General features: G+C 40.1%; 1 protein-coding gene across 2 annotated transcripts in view; it reads left to right on the plus strand.

The window, feature by feature from the left end:
• LOC129711176 (mucin-16-like) overlaps positions 1-16,320 on the plus strand; it is a 42,569-nt gene that overhangs the window by 7,884 nt on the left and 18,365 nt on the right. For both annotated transcript variants that reach the window (XM_055658635.1, XM_055658636.1), the window contains 19 exons: positions 84-151; positions 1,001-1,170; positions 2,440-2,466; positions 3,410-3,540; positions 3,626-3,693; positions 6,675-6,838; positions 7,109-7,135; positions 7,817-7,947; positions 8,033-8,100; positions 8,319-8,482; positions 9,004-9,030; positions 9,907-10,034; positions 10,125-10,192; positions 10,607-10,776; positions 11,065-11,091; positions 11,364-11,497; positions 11,577-11,644; positions 13,281-13,447; positions 14,831-14,857. In XM_055658635.1, the coding sequence (XP_055514610.1) occupies positions 84-151; positions 1,001-1,170; positions 2,440-2,466; positions 3,410-3,540; positions 3,626-3,693; positions 6,675-6,838; positions 7,109-7,135; positions 7,817-7,947; positions 8,033-8,100; positions 8,319-8,482; positions 9,004-9,030; positions 9,907-10,034; positions 10,125-10,192; positions 10,607-10,776; positions 11,065-11,091; positions 11,364-11,497; positions 11,577-11,644; positions 13,281-13,447; positions 14,831-14,857 (1,834 nt within the window). The remainder of the gene's footprint in view (positions 1-83; positions 152-1,000; positions 1,171-2,439; positions 2,467-3,409; positions 3,541-3,625; positions 3,694-6,674; positions 6,839-7,108; positions 7,136-7,816; positions 7,948-8,032; positions 8,101-8,318; positions 8,483-9,003; positions 9,031-9,906; positions 10,035-10,124; positions 10,193-10,606; positions 10,777-11,064; positions 11,092-11,363; positions 11,498-11,576; positions 11,645-13,280; positions 13,448-14,830; positions 14,858-16,320) is intronic.

Below are 16,320 nucleotides of genomic sequence, written 5' to 3' on the forward strand. Positions count from 1 at the left end.
TACAAGATAGTTTTCTGCTGATATATTACTTCATTGTTCCCTTTTTTTTCTCAGTCTAACACAATTTTTCTTACTGTCCTCAGATCATAGACCTGTTCGAAAACAGCATAATCAATGAAACGTTCTTAACATGTGTTGTAGAATCATTCAGGTAACTCACAGTCACTTTCCTATCAATTCTGAAAATTGCATTCCTTTAATTTCCAAATTTTCTCGCACAGTGTTTCCAATTTGCAAACACAATAAGCTCATAAACACATTTCCTGCAAAATATCGTTGCAGTCAATATACATTCTTATATATTCATAGGTCCAGGTAGGGCATAGGAGAGGGATGCGGGGTGGGGGCGGTTTGTTGGAACTTACTTAAAATTGGAAAATTCAAGACACAATGTTGTACAGTACCTCAGCGGGTCAGGGAGCAAATGTGGACATTATGGCAATGTTTTGGGTCCAGCCTTTCTTCAGATAAATTGCAGTAGGTGTGAGAAAGCTGGAAGAGAGGTGGGAAAAGGATGTCAAAATGTGGCAAGTGATAGGAGTATACAGATGAGGGGGGTTTAGATTGGCAAATGGTTGGACAAAATCCACTGAAGAAGACAACTGGTTTCAGCTGAATGGTCACCTAGACAATGCTTGGTCTTGCCAATGTAAATGAGACCACATCAGAGCACCAAATGCAGTAGATAAGGTTCAAGACTGGTGGCATGAAAGTTAAGGACGAGGGGAAATCTATCCTCGTGAGTAAGGGATTCATCTACGACAGCCAGTGGTAATCCATGTTTACTCTAAAAAGGGTATATCTCAAATGCCCTAGAATGGGAAGCCCATATCCATGGGAGTGGGAGCAGATGCAGCGGAAATTGAACTATTGAGAGTCGGCTTTCTGTGACCATTGCTTCTGCTCTTATAATCAGCCACAGCAATGTTTAGTTCTGCTCTTGTTAAGACTGCAATAAATGTTTTTAAACTTATCACAAATATATTTTGCTTTTGCGCAGTGCGGAAATGCTTACCAGCACCAGAGTGACAGCTAATTGTTCATTCCAAAACGTGTCCTCCATGGAACCCATCAACCGAGAAAAGGTTTATGCTGTATTTAGTGAGAAGACCAAAAACATTTCCTCAATGGGGCCATACGTACTGCAAAGCTACAGCCTCTATGTAAATGGTACTTATCAAAATATTCCTCTGTGTTTCTCTTCATATTGCACGTCATGTTATCTATGGTAACTATTTATTTGTAGTCGAGTATTTGGTATTTGCAGTTTTTTTTATCAACCAGGAATGATATCCGATCGGATTTGGGATTGCGATTCTTAAAGTCATTCACAGTCTTGCTCTTCGAAGCCAGCGTTCACACAAACACTCTGCCTCACTGGTTTGACCCACTTACATATGCGTTTACTTTCTGATAGGTGTTTAAGATGCAGGTAAAAATACATTGCCTCCACTAAAACATTGCAAGGAAGATAGATGTTTCTTGAAAAGAAGACATAAACTGTTGGAGTAACTCAAGAGGTCAGGCAGCATCTCTGGAGAACATGGGTCAATCAGTTCTTCAGACTAATTGTGGGAGGGGTGTGGAGGGAAGAAAGCTAGAATAGAGGAGGCACAGTACAAAGCCCGTCAGGTAAATAAATGAATACAGGTGAGGTGGAGTTTTGATAAGCAGATGGATGGCCAAAGATGAAAAAAACATAAGGTGTGATATTTGAGACAAAACATAAGGTGTGAGAAAAAGATTGAAGATTTGTGAATTCGAAGCCAGAGGAAGGAATATCGATGGAGGAGAAGGGGGAGGGGATATAATGTACGAGTCCAGTTTGAGCACAGTGGATGGTAGTTGGGGGTGGGTGCTTGTTAGAGGTTACCTAAACTTTAAAGTTCATACCATCGGGTTATAACCAATTTATTACGTCTTGACAAATGTCCATGCCAAATATGACTTCCTTTTATAATCTTCAAATGTTGATGCTTTCAAAAACTTTGCCCGTGATTTTATCTCTTCATTATTACGTCCATATCGGAAATTCACCAATCGCTTTAGTTGAGAGAAGCTCAATGTCACTGAATTTATAATCATGGTTTAGATAGTTGCACCGCTGGAGATAATAAAACTGGACTTTTGGCATGGAGAAAACTTGGTGCCAGTCATCACAGATGCCCTAGAATGGGAATTTTGTCTTTTGTCTACACTGACATTTATTTTTACGATCTGTTTTGGCAGTATGCTTGTAATCAGAAATGTTGATGATTACAAAAATTACTAATATGGATTTTTGAATACATGACAAAACCATCACACAACATAACGCTGCTCTATGAGATTTTGTTTGAATGAGGTAAAAGTCATTATAGGTGGCATACAATATTGTACCTTGTGGTGACCATGTGGTGACAATTATCTCTAATAGTACAATCTTTTTCATATCTCCAGATTACAGCGAATCACCTTCAAGGAATGGTAAATTTTCTTATTTGCAGTTTTTTTTAATCAATTACTTTAATTCTATTTACAACATCGATGCAGATTACCTATTCCAAAAGATTCATGTTCATCTACTAATTTATTTTGTGATCTCAAATAGAATTTGTAGTTAGCTCCACATTCTGTCCACTCTTTGCTGCAATATTCCCTCTGAAATTCTGCTTTCTATTAATTTATAACCATTATATTTCCCCCCGTTCTTAAGTTCACTCGGAATTCTGGTAGACCCTGACCATATAACCATATAACCATATAACAATTACAGTACGGAAACAGGCCATCTCGGCCCTACAAGTCCGTGCCGAACAATTATTTTCCCTTAGTCCCACCTGCCTGCACTCATACCATAACCCTCCATTCCCTTCTTATCCATATGCCTATCCAATTTATTTTTAAATGATACCATCGAACCTGCCTCCATCACTTCCACTGGAAGCTCATTCCACACCGCTACCACTCTCCGAGTAAAGAAGTTCCCCCTCATGTTATCCCTAAACTTCTGTCCCTTAACTCTGAAGTCATGTCCTCTTGTTTGAATCTTCCCTATCTTCCCAGTCACAGGACAGCATGGCTGGGACGGGTGTTGCTTCTGCAAATGTATCTTCTGCTTGCAGTGTTGCACTGGTTCAGCATGGGAAATGTGCTGCCCTGCACAACCCTTCAAGCAATATGTTCAAGATAGTTGGCAGCAATTCTAATGAGGACTTTACTTCTGCTGATTGGAGAATGGTTTTAAATGGTGGTGGTGGTTGGGTTTCTGAAGGGTCACAATTTAGACTCGGGCAACATCGAGTCAGTAATTTATTTTTCCGCCAATTTTGGTCCCATTTGTTTGTGTTTTAACATTTTGTGTGGAATTTAAAAGAGACTAGTTGGTTGGTACATTTCATAATCCAATAATTTTTCCTTGTTCCAAAAGCACCAATTGCAACTCAAACACCGGTTGAGTTTAATGTGACTTTCATTGTAACAAATTTGCCATTCCTGGGTTTATTGCACGAGAAACAATCCCCCTTATATCAATCAGCATCGGCAATTATTACAGGAGAGGTAAAATATCAATACAACATTTATTTAAATTAATTTTCATAATCAGTCAAAATAATCTTCTAACTGGAACATATCTTTTATGCAGCTGAACACTTTGCTTAGGAACAGCGAAATCAAGGCACAGTTTGATAACTGTGAAACAAAGTCTCTAAGGTAAGAATTATTCTTTTTTTTCTTTGTTCTGCAGGAATCTGTCAACAGGGTAATTCCATTTGCTATTTATTTGTTATCACATCATCACTCTTTGCAGCATTTCATTTTTCACATACTTACCTCAATTCTCTTAAAACACTGACCTGCTTCATCTGTGAAACTATTTCAAATCCGTTGAAAACTTTACAGTAAATTCTTTCGAGCTCTTTCATTGTAGATTTTATAATGATCGGCCAACGGTTTCTGATTCTAATCATGAAGCAGTTCACAAATGCTGTCACTGAGCACATTATTGCTGGTTGTGTGATCTCGCTGAAGACTTGTCTCCCACCACCTCGTGTAGTGGAGTGAAGCTCGGATTGTCTCAGACCCGGCATCTGCTTGTAGAGATGACCTGCCATGCCCAGAAATGTAGTGCCTGAGCCATCATGGTTATTGAAAGAACTACACAGAGTACTGGAGCCACTCAGCGGATCTGGCAGCATCACTGGAGCATGCATTGGATTGGATTGGATTCGATTCAATTTTATTGTCATTGCTCTTTTCTGTGCAACAAAATGCATATGCAAAGACTGTGTGTGGTGTGTCTTGTGCAGCTTTGTGAATGATGGGCTTGTCCTCGTTGCTATAGAATGCCACATTCACTTGAATTGTGCTACACCACTTGCCCCTCAGAATATCTGTTCAGGGAAACAGTTTTGACCACAAGTCAGTCAGTCAGTGGATGGCATAGAATGTCACGGAGACCCAAGGCAGAAGGAGACAGCCGACTCTGTGTGATGGTTTTCTGATCAGTTATTTGGTAGAGTGCCACATCACCAAAGCTCTTGAACAGCAACATGACTTCACTCAGGTAGTGGTGAAAGGGGCTGAATCCCACCAAGCACTGCCCTGCAGATGGCTGTGATGCACATAAGAAAGTTAGCCACCTCCTAGTAGACTGGATGTTTGCAGGTGTGGAAAAGGACGCAATGATCTCTGTCAAAGTTTTTCCCAAGATGTTGCGTAATGTGCGACCCTTCGGAGTACTCTCAGGGACACACAATGAGCCAACGGAAGATATCAACGTAGTAAAAGACGAACATTTGTCTGCTGGAAACTTATTGGTCTTCCAGGAGTTGTTCGCAAGAGGATGCTGCCTACTTGCACGTTCCAAGGTGCGGGAGTAGGGACCAAGAGATGCATTGAAGCTCTATTTCACAAATCCAAAGGGCTTTGTAGGGAAAAACCACAGTCTATGAACATCACAGGGTCAGGTCCCGATTTATAATTTACACAACCGATTTATAATTTACAAACCATTTTGCTGTTCTGTCATGAATGATTCATTTACATTTTTCATATATAACATCTTCACCAATTAAAGATGAGAATATTTTTCCCAATGTGGAAATGTCAGACTAGAGGCATAGCTTTAAGTTGAGAGTGGCAAATTTTAAATGCTGGAGTAACTCAGCGGGACAGGTAGCATCTCTGGAGAGAAGGAATGGGTGATGTTTCGGATTGAGAACCTTCTTCTGAAGAAGCTATGAAGAAGGGTCTTGACCCGAAACGTCACCCATTCTTTCTCTCCAGAGATGCTGCCTGTCCCACTGAGTTACTCCAGCATTCTGTGCCTACCTTCAACTTAAAACAGCATCTGTAGTTCTTTCCTACAAATTTTAAAGGAGATATGCCGGGCAAGATTTTTACACAGAAGTGCCTGGAACGTGCTGCCAGGGGTGGTGGTGGATGCAAATACAATAATGGTGACGAAGTGGTTTTTAGATAGGCACATGAAGATACAGGGAATGAAGGGATATGGATCATGTGCGGGCAAAGGAGATTAGTTTTACTTGGCATCAAGTTCAGCATGGAATTGAGAGCCGATGAGTCTGTTCTAATCTATGTTTCTTTTTATGTAGTTGATGTTTTTAGCTGTCTCTATGGATAAATATGCTTTATAGCACAGAATGCAATTCAATAATGGTACATTTCTGAATGTAGCAAACCCTCTTTCAATCATTATCTTTTTTTTTAATAGCTATATTCGCCGGAGCTGTTCGTCCTTTTGACTTCTTTACATTTTTATTATATCTTAAAGTGTGTTTTAGTGTGTGGGGAGGTGGGGGGTGGTAGCAGGGTATAGGGGAATAGGGGGAAACTGATTTTTGGTCGCTTGCCTCGACGGAATGTGACTTTTCTTCATGTCACATTTCGTCCTCCCTTGCGGCATAACAGCTTGGATTGGTGCGGCCTCTCCCGGAGACGGGGCCCAGAGCTTCAGCAGCGGGCGCAGCGCGGACTCCATTGCGGAGCCGGACAATCCCTTGCCGGGGATTGCCAGAAGAAGTGCTCCGATTTCTGGCCCACGGACTATAACATCTTAAAGCTGCGGTCTGCGGCGCTTCTAGCCGCGAGCGTGGCATGGACTTCCCATCGCGGAGTCTTGGATCCCTTGCTGGGGATCGCCAAAGAGGAGCTCCGACCACCGGCCAGCGGCCTATAACATCGTGAAGCCCCGGTGTCCGGTAGGAAGCGGCCGATTCAGAATTTCCAAGTCGCAGAGTGTCCGTCCATCCCGACGTCGGAGTTTTGAGCATCCCGACGAGTGGGCCTGTACATTGGGCCATCCGTAGCGGTGACTGCGGATGGTTCATGGTCCCAACCACGGATGAACAAAGGAAGAGGACTGACTGAATGTTATTGCCTTACATCACAGTGACAAATGTTGATTCCACTGTGGTGGATGTTCATGTTGTATTTTATTGTGTAATGTGCTCTTTTTGATTGTATGGCTGCATGGTAAATCAAATTCCACTGTACCTTAACTGGTGCATGTGGCAATAAATGTGAACTTGAATTGTTGGTTAAGTGAAAATATGCAAAAGGTTTCATTAATTTGGGCAGTAATATTGTTTGTATTATTACTTGTTAATTGTTGTTAATTCATCCTTATCTTACAATATTTTTATAATAATTATTATTTTGCTGTCTTACAGTGTTCTAGGTCAAAATACCCAAGTGTATGCAGTCTGTACCTTCAACAATTCTGCCACCAGGCCAATTGACAGAGTTACTGTGTATCGACAAATCAGTTACAACACAAACGTCATAACTACATTGGGACCTTATCTTCTGGAGAGCAACAGTCTCCATGTTGATGGTACGAATTGCTTACTCCTTTACATGATACTGTAGATTTATTCAGGAATTTCAGTGGATGTGTGTGTGTTCACAGCTACTGGGCAAACAGTGGGGATTTTAATGTTGCTGTTGTTTTGTCAATCAGAATTTTCTTGCATTCACTTTTCCCAGTAGATCCCTACCGTATATCAGAAAACATGATGGTTACTGCTAAAAAAAAAACACGTAGTATTTGTTATAGGTTATTTCAGAAAGCTCTGACTAATTAAACTTTGGCTTCTCTTTTCAGACTACAATGAATTAACATCTCCATCTGGTGAGTATGTTTACTATGGGTTTTAATTGTTAATAACTCTACAATTTATCTACAATTTTGATTATTTAAATGTTGTGCTTTCTTTGTAATTCTGCAAACTAGATTTCTAAGATTACCTGCATTGGGACATTACATTCCTTTCTCAGCTCCGTGCTGCTAAGACTCCCATGCATACCTATGTTGGTCCTATTCCAATCTAATCACACATCCTCCTGACTAGCCTTCCTTATTCCAATCTCTGTAAATCCAAGATTTGCTACACCTCTGCTGTCATTGTCTTTACTGAGATCCACATTATTGCTGCAGCTGCATTGCTCTTGCTTTGCAAGCCTTCAATGATAATGTTGTCACTTGCTTTCAAAGCACCCCAAGGTCTCACCCTCTCCAGAACCTGCTGCCCTTTAATTCTCCACAATTCCTCCCCCCTCCTCCTCTGGATTATGCCAGTGTGATTGGTCCCGTGATGTGGAATGCCTTTGCAGCAGAGCTCGGGATGTTCTAGAATTCCTTCCCAAAACCTCTCTTTTCTGACAGGTCTCAATTGGGGCAACATCGAGTCAGTAATTTATTTTTTGCCAATTTTCTTCCCCATTGTTTTGTTTTAACGTTTTGTGTGAAATTTAAAAGAGACTAGTTGGTTGGTACATTTCATAATCCAATAATTTTTCCTTGTTCCAAAAGCACCAAATGCAAAGCAGACATCGAATGAGTTTAATGTGACTTTCATTGTAACAAATTTGCCATTCCTGGGATTATTACATGATAAAACATCCCCCTTATATCAATCAGCATCGGCAATTATTACAGGAGAGGTAAACTATCAATACAATTTTTATTTAAATTAATTTTCACAATCAATCAAAATGTTCTTCTAACTGGAACATATCTTTTTTGCAGCTGAATACTTTGTTTAGGAACAGCGAAATCAAGGCACAGTTTAATAACTGTGAAACAAAGTCTCTAAGGTAAGAATTATTCTGTTTTTTCTTTGTTCTGCAGGAATCTTATAACAGGGTAGTTCCATTTGCTATTTATTTGTTACTTTATTGATACTATTGGTTAAGTGAAAATATGCATTAGGTTTCAGTAATTTGGGCAGTAATTTTTTTTGTATTATACCTGTTGTTAATTCACCCTTATCTTACAATATTTTTATAATTATTATTATTTTGTTGTCTCACAGTGTTCTAGGTCAAAATACCCAAGTGTATGCAGTCTGTACCTTCAACAATTCTGCCACCAGGACAATTGATAGAGTTACTGTGTATCGACAAATCAGTTACAACACAGACGTCATAACTACATTGGGACCTTATCTTCTGGAGAGCAACAGTCTCTATGTTGATGGTACGAATTGCTTACTGCTTTACACAATACTGTAGATTTATTCAGGAATTTCAGTGGATGTGTATGTGTTCACAGCTACTGGGCAAACAATGGGGATTTTAATGTTGCTGTTGTTTTGTCAACGAACGAAGAAATAGGTGACGTTTCGGGTCCAGACCCTTCTTCAGATTGATGTGGAGGTGGGGAGGGCTTCCCAGTGGGCTTCCCCCCCCCCCCCCCCCCCCCCCCCCCCCCCCCCCCCCCCCCCCCCCCCCCCCCCCCCCCCCCCCCCCCCCCCCCCCCCCCCCCCCCCCCCCCCCCCCCCCCCCCCCCCCCCCCCCCCCCCCTCCCCAAGAAGGGTCTCCACCCGAAACGTCACCTATTTCCTTTGCTCCTTACATGCTGCCTCACCGGCTGAGTTTCTCCAGCATTTTTGTCTACCTTTGATTTTTCCAGCATCTGCAGTTCTTTCTTAAACATAGTATGAGTTATAGGTTATTACAGAAAGTTCTGACTAATTAAACTTTGGCTTCTCTTTTCAGACTACAATGAATCAACACCTCCATCTGGTGAGTATGTTTACTATGGGTTTTAATTGTTAATAACTCTACAACTTATCTACAATTTTGATTATTTAAATGTTGTGCTTTCTTTGTAATTCTGCAAACTAGATTTCTAAGATTACCTGCATTGGGACATTACATTCCTTTCTCAGCTCCGTGCTGCTAAGACTCCCATGCATACCTATGTTGGTCCTATTCCAATCTAATCACACATCCCTCCTGACTAGCCTTCCTTATTCCAATCTCTGTAATTCCAAGGTTTGCCACACCTCTGCTGTCATTGTCTTCACTGAGATCCACATTATTGCTGCCTCTGCATTGCTCTTGCTTTGCAACGCTTCAATTTAAATGTTGTCGCTTGCTTTCGAAGCACCCCAAGGTCTCACCCTCTCCAGAACCTGCTGCCCTTTAATCCCCCACAATTCTTCCCTCCTCTTCTTCTGGTTTATGCCAGTGTGATTGGTCCCCTGATCTGTAATGCCTTTGCAGCAGAGCTCTGAAGTTCTAGAATTCCTTCCCAAAACCTCTCTTCCTCTCTATTCCCATGAGGCACATCCTGCAATCTACGTTTTACTTCAAACCTTTAAATGCTTATTCTGATATATTCATGGGATTTATGTCAAATGTTCTTTCTTTGATGCTCATGAAATGCTTTGGGACATCTTGCAAGATTAAATATGTAATGCAAATAATTATCGCTGACGTTATGGCTCCTCTTAACGCTGAGAAAACGTGTATTATTCTAATTTAAATGTTGGAAAAATTAGGTATGGATTTGTGACTTTTGCTTGATTTAAACATTCTAAATGGAACAATGAATGGATGAGCAATATTTTGACTTCCTCAAATGATTGTTCATTTTCTCTTTCTTTGCTACTACAGAACCAATTGGAAAAGTAATACCTGGGTTTAATGTGACATTCATTATAACAAGTCTGACATACACTGCAGCTTTTAATGACCCCTCATCACTGTTGTACCAATCGGCATCGCAATCTGTTATTTTGAAGGTAGTGCATCAAAGTATTCTTTATCAGAATAATTTGACAATTATTTAATATAGTCTTCTAACTGAAAAAATGCGAATACCTTCCTTGCAGCTCAAAAACACTTTCGAGAACAGTGATATAGCGTCAGCATTTACAGGCTGCAAAGTAATTACTTTGAGGTAAGTTATATAACGTTGCCTTTATTCTTCACGTTATTTGCATTATTTATGTGCACAAAATCTTTTACCTAGGGAAGAGGAATTAAGAACCAGAGAACATGGGTTTAAGATGAAATGGGAAAGATTTAATGGGAACCTGAGGGGCAACATTTTCACTCAGAGGACGGTCGGTATATGGAATGAGCTGCCAGAGGAGGTAGTTGATAAAATACCAACATTCCACTAGAATTTCCTAAAAGATTCTATTGCATTGTGTATAATATAGTTGATTAAAATAAATATTGTTCAAACTATTTTAAGCATTGGCTTGCATCGTGACAATATAAGGAGCCGGTTTATAAAGTGGTGCAATCTCCACTTTTAAGTCACAGTACCTGTCATGTTTCATGTACATGAACATTTTATTTTTGACAGTGCTGCAAATAATCAGGGGACTGGCGTGTATGCTATTTGTTCCTTCAACAATACTTCTGCAGCAGAGAATGTGGACAGAGTTATTGTGCACCGCCAGTTCAGTTACACCACGCGGAACATCACCAAACTTGGACAATATCTTCTGGATCCAAATAGTCTCTATGTAAACGGTACGAACTGTATAATTATTTCACATAGTACTGCAGAATTCATAACAAAACCTGATCAGCAACTTGTGTTCACTCAATCTGTATTCTGTTTTTGTAATGTTATCTTTAAAGTGAAATCACTTGAAAATAGCTTCCCCATTGGGAATTTGGTACTACATTTTTTTCTTTTAATTTTGTAACAAAGGTACAAAGTTCTTCTTGATTTGACAGGCATAAAAAATACAGGAAGTATTTCATATCAGGTTCAAAAAAGCTCCAATTAATTTATCATTGCTATCATCTTTTCAGGTTACCACAAATCAAATGAGCCAAAGGGTGAGTATGATTTCAGGCGTCTTTTCTTTTTTACTCCTTCTTAAATAGTATTCCTGATTAATTTAACACAGCATTTAGCATCTCTTATAGTTCCATAATCAATTGAATGCTTGTTACCTTGCATTCAGAACAATTATTCAGAAAATAAGTTGAAATTTTCTATTATTTTCTATTTCCATTTCATGTTTTCTATTGCCTGATTTCTTACATGATTTTTGCAAAAACGGCAATGCAATAAGGTTATTAATTTCATCTTTCTTTCTTTTTGGCAGATTTTCCAAATAGAAGTCAATTTCCTACTCTATTTAACGTGACCTTTACTGTAACGAATTTGCCCTACGTTAATGCACTTCATACCCAGACATCGCCTTTGTACCAATCAGCTGTGCTAACAATTACTCATCAGGTAATCAACGTAATATTCATTGAAATTATTTAATCATCATTTAATATAGTCAGCTCACTGAAAATTATCTTTCTTGCAGCTCACTACCTTGTTTAATAACAGTGATATAACTTCAGCATTTATTGCCTGCAACACGAGGTCCTTAAGGTGAGAATTATTCAATGTTTTCCTCATTGTTTCCTGAAGCAATCTATGACAGAGGGATTAATCAGGAATTTCGTTCTTCACTCAATATTTCCCTCTACAGAAATATAATTTTGCTTCATTTCTCTGACCTTGGCCAATATATTTGAATTGATTTCTGTTTTAAGTGGTTGATCCCTTCTGTTAATGCCTGGTTACTTTAGAATCAATTATCATTTATGGTTTCACTTCCCATCAAATTAAAATCTATAACTTCAAACTATTTTATGAGTTGGTAGACAAAAGTGCTGGAGAAACTCAGCGGGTGCAGCAGCATCTATGGAGCGAAGGAAATAGGCAACGTTTCGGGCCAAAACCCTTCTTCAGACTCCAGTCTGAAGAAGAATTTCGGCCCGAAACGTTGCCTATTTCCTTCACTCCATAGATGCTGCTGCATCCGCTGAGTTTCTCCAGCATTTTTGTCTACCTTCAATTTTCCAGCATCTGCAGTTCCTTCTTAAATATTATATGAGTTGGTTCCTTTATACAATTTCAAATTGACACCACTCACTATTGAATTCAAAGACTAACATGTGCGCCCCTACCCCTTCTCATTTTCCTGTGCCCCACCCTATTTGCTTACCTATTTCCCACCCCATTTTCACCTCCTGTTCTTCCATTCCCTTCCAACTATATCCCTCCCTCTGGCTTTACACTTCATCTTCTCTGCTTCTTACATGATACCAGTTTGTCTCTTCACCTCTAGCCTTTGTTGCTTACTACGATCTGTCACTTAAAACGCCCTCATCAAGATCCATTATCACTTGCCAGGCTTTGTCCCACTCCACTTCTCTTTTCCAGATTTCTTCCCTCTACTCCAATCAGTCTGAATGGTCCCAACCCAAAATGTCACCAATCCATTCTCTCCACAGATGTTGCCTTCATAACAAGAGGAGTTGAGTATAGGAGCAAAGAGGTCCTTCTGCAGTTGTACAGGGCCCGAGTGAGACCACACCTGGAGTATTGTGTGCAGCTTTGGTCTCCAAATTTAAAGAAGGACATTCTTGCTATTGAGGGAGTGCAACGTAGGTTTACAAGGTTAATTCCTGGGATGGCGGGACAATCATATATTGATAGAATGGAGCGGCTGGGCTTGTATACTCTGGAGTTTAGAAGGTTGAGAGGGGATCTTATTGAAACATATAAGATTATTAAGGGATTGGACATGCTAGAGGCAGGAAACATAATCCCGATGTTGGGGGAGAACCAGGGGGCACAGTTTAAGAATAAGTTGCAAGCCATTTAGAACGAAGATGAGGAAAATCTTTTTCACACAGAGGGTTGTGAATCTGTGGAATTCTCTGCCTCAGAAGGCAGTGGAGGCCAATTCTCTGGATGCTTTCAAGAGAGAGTTAGATAGAGCTCGTAAAGATAGCGGAGTCAGGAGATATGGTGAGAAGGCAGGAACGGGGCACTGAATGTTACTGATGAGCCATGATCACAATGAATGGCGGTGCTGGCTCGAAGGGCCGAATGGCCTATTTTTGCACCTATTGTCTATCGCCTGACCTGCTAAATTACTCCAGCAAGTTGGCTTTTGCTCAAAATTCAGCATCTGCAGTTTGTTGTGTCTTACATTAAAATTTCTTTTGTTTCGCAGCACTGCACGCATGATGATGACCAAAGTGTATGCTCTTTGCTCCTTCAATTCCATTTCTACAGAGAATGAGGACAGAATTATCATATACCATCAATTCCGTTACAACACACGAAACATCACTATTTTGGGAGCATATTCCCTGGATAACAACAGTCTCTATGTAAATGGTATGAAATATCTGGTCATTTTTCATTAGAAAAAGAAATCAGTTTGTAACCTCCGTGTGCTCCTGTTCTCATGTGACAGGGTTGAGTCACAGTGAAAAAGAAGTAGTCTATTCCCTCCCTGACCCTGTTCCAACATTCAAAGAGATCCTGGCTAATCGGTGACCTAACTCCGTGTCATACCTGTCTATAATGTTATCCATGTCAGATTTAGAGTTAGAATTCACTTGGTCAATTGTTAGAAAAGGATCCCAGATTTCATTCTCATTTAATTTTGATTTTTTACCAATTTCTCTCCTGAATGGGCCAGGCCTATTTCTTAAACAACATCCCTCAATTCGAGGCACTCTAGCCACCAAAAGCATTTCCTATCTATTCCATTAGTTCATCCAACTATCTAGAAAATGTCAATCAAATTAAACCTTACCATTTCAGTTTTCAGTAGGTAAACTAACTGTAGGAATCCTAATAGCATTCCAATAAACTTATGTTATTCTTTCACCAAGAACAACATATCTTTCCCAGGGTGAAGACCCTAGAACTGTTTTCAAAACTCTTGTTGTAGTCTAACCATAGATTTGCCCAATGTAGCACGATCCCTTGTGGAGTGGACTGAAGTCTGAAGAAGGATCTCGACCCGAAATGTCGGCAATTCCTTCTCTCCATGGTTGCTGCCTCACCTGCTGAGTTACTCCAGCATTTTGTGTCTACCTACAATCCCTTGTGGTCTCGTTCTCTGCATTTAAAGCATGCGCATCATGAGACGTACCTATTTATTTTCCGTTCTTGTCAAGGATCAACGTTCTTCAACAACAAAATATTTTAGAATCCCAATTACAAATTCTAGATAAAATGTATTTGGCAAACTGATGATGCTATAGGTTGACAATTATCTGGATCTGATGACCAGAGTTGTGGGATTTCAAAGAACGTGGTAACAGAGCGAGGGACCTTTGAATTTACCATGGTTCCCTGGAATCTGAGGAGGACCCAGAGGACTGGAACACCGCAGATGTAATGTCACAGTTCAAGAAAGCAAGAAACTATATGTCAGTTTGCTTAACAACTGACAAAGGGAAAATTTTGGAATCCATCATTAAGAACCAAATAGTCTGACAATGGAGAATCTGTAGATTTCCTACCTCCTTTAGACTGAAAATCATCTGTATTTTCTGCCATCATTTTTCTCACCAATTAAAACAGTAAACTTCAATTTATTATCAGTATCTGTGTCAGTTGTTGATTTTCAAATGTGTTCAATTTATCTTGTTTCTTAGAAACCGTGATCCATAGCTTTTTGTTCACGTTTTTTAAGCTCCGATTTCAATATAATTATTATGCAAACATTTTCCTGGCATTTAATTCTGCTATACTATTGTTTTTCAGACTACCATGAATCAGCTTTTCCACTCAGTAAGTACAATTCATTAGTCCTTTTTCTCTTTTGCCATTTGAACATTATGCTTCATTTTCAATACTTATCTGACATTCAGTTAGATCATGGCTGATTACTATCTCAACTCCATTCACATTGTTTTTAATGATCTCTCTTCATTAGAAACATAGAAAATAGATGCAGGAAGAGGCCATTCGGCCCTTCGAGCCAGCACCGCCATTCATTGTGATCATGGCTGAGCATCCCCTATCAATAACCCGTGCCTGCCTTCTACCCATATCCCTTGACTCCACTAGCCCCTAGAGCTCTATCTAACTCTCTCTTAAATCCATCCAGTGACTTGGCCTCCACTGCCCTCTGTGGCAGGGAATTCCATAAATTCACAACTCTCTGAGTAAAAAAGTTTTTTCTCACCTCGGTCTTAAATGACCTCCCCTTTATTCTAAGACTGTGGCTGCAATGTGTGTTAATGGATTAGGGAGAACCATTTATTGTGTGGTTCTTTATAGTTTTCCACCCCATTAACATATTTTTCTCTTTGACAAGGGGTTTCACCCTCATTTAGAGCCGAAGACCCACACCAACCAACATGTCCCACCTACATTAGTTCCACCTGCTTGCATTTGGCCCATAACCCTCTAAACCTGTCCTATCCATGTACCTGTCTGGCATAGGCTCATACAGCATGGAAATGGGCTCTTTGGTGCAACTCGTCCATGCCGACCAAGCTGGTCTCATTTGGTCAATAACCTTTCCTATCCATGTACCTGTCCAAACCAAAATGTATTTTAAATATTGTTATTGTACCTGCCTCAACTATTCCTCTGGCAGCTCATTCCATGTACGCACCACCATCCGTGTGAAAAAGCTAATAAATGGATCTCCTCTCATCTTCAATCTATGCCTTCTTGTTTTTGAGTCCCCGAGTCTGGGAGAAAGACTGTGCATAATTTTGCTTTGGCACGATATAAGAAGTTGTGTATGGTGACAGAGAATGGTAACCCATGTAGTGATATTGCCAAACACTCAACTCGACCCGAAACGTCACCCATTCCTTCTATCCAGAGATGCTGCCAGTCCCGCTGTTACTCCAGCTTTTTGTGTCTATCTCCTTTTCTTAATTTCTCATATGCTTTGAACAGTGTGGCTTCTGAAAAGTATGACCCCTTGTGGTGTCCCAGTATAGAAACTTGCAGAGTAAGATTCAATAGCTCTGAAAGGTGATCAGCAACAAGTTAAGCAGGCAGCACCAAAACAGCGCACAGGAGCACAATTGTACAACATAAATAAATCATAAACACGTACCCTTCTTATTTACATATACTGAAGTTGGCAGGCAGTAAACCTGACAAAACCTGACCCGCTGAGTTACTCCAGCATCTGACCCGCTGAGTCACTCCAGCATTTTGTGTTTACCCTGACAAAACTATACATTGTTAAACCTTTGAAATTGTTGCACATTGAACGTTTGTTTTGTGAT

Source organism: Leucoraja erinacea, chromosome 29 (assembly GCF_028641065.1).
Source record: "Leucoraja erinacea ecotype New England chromosome 29, Leri_hhj_1, whole genome shotgun sequence".
NCBI classification, from domain to species: domain Eukaryota; kingdom Metazoa; phylum Chordata; class Chondrichthyes; order Rajiformes; family Rajidae; genus Leucoraja; species Leucoraja erinaceus.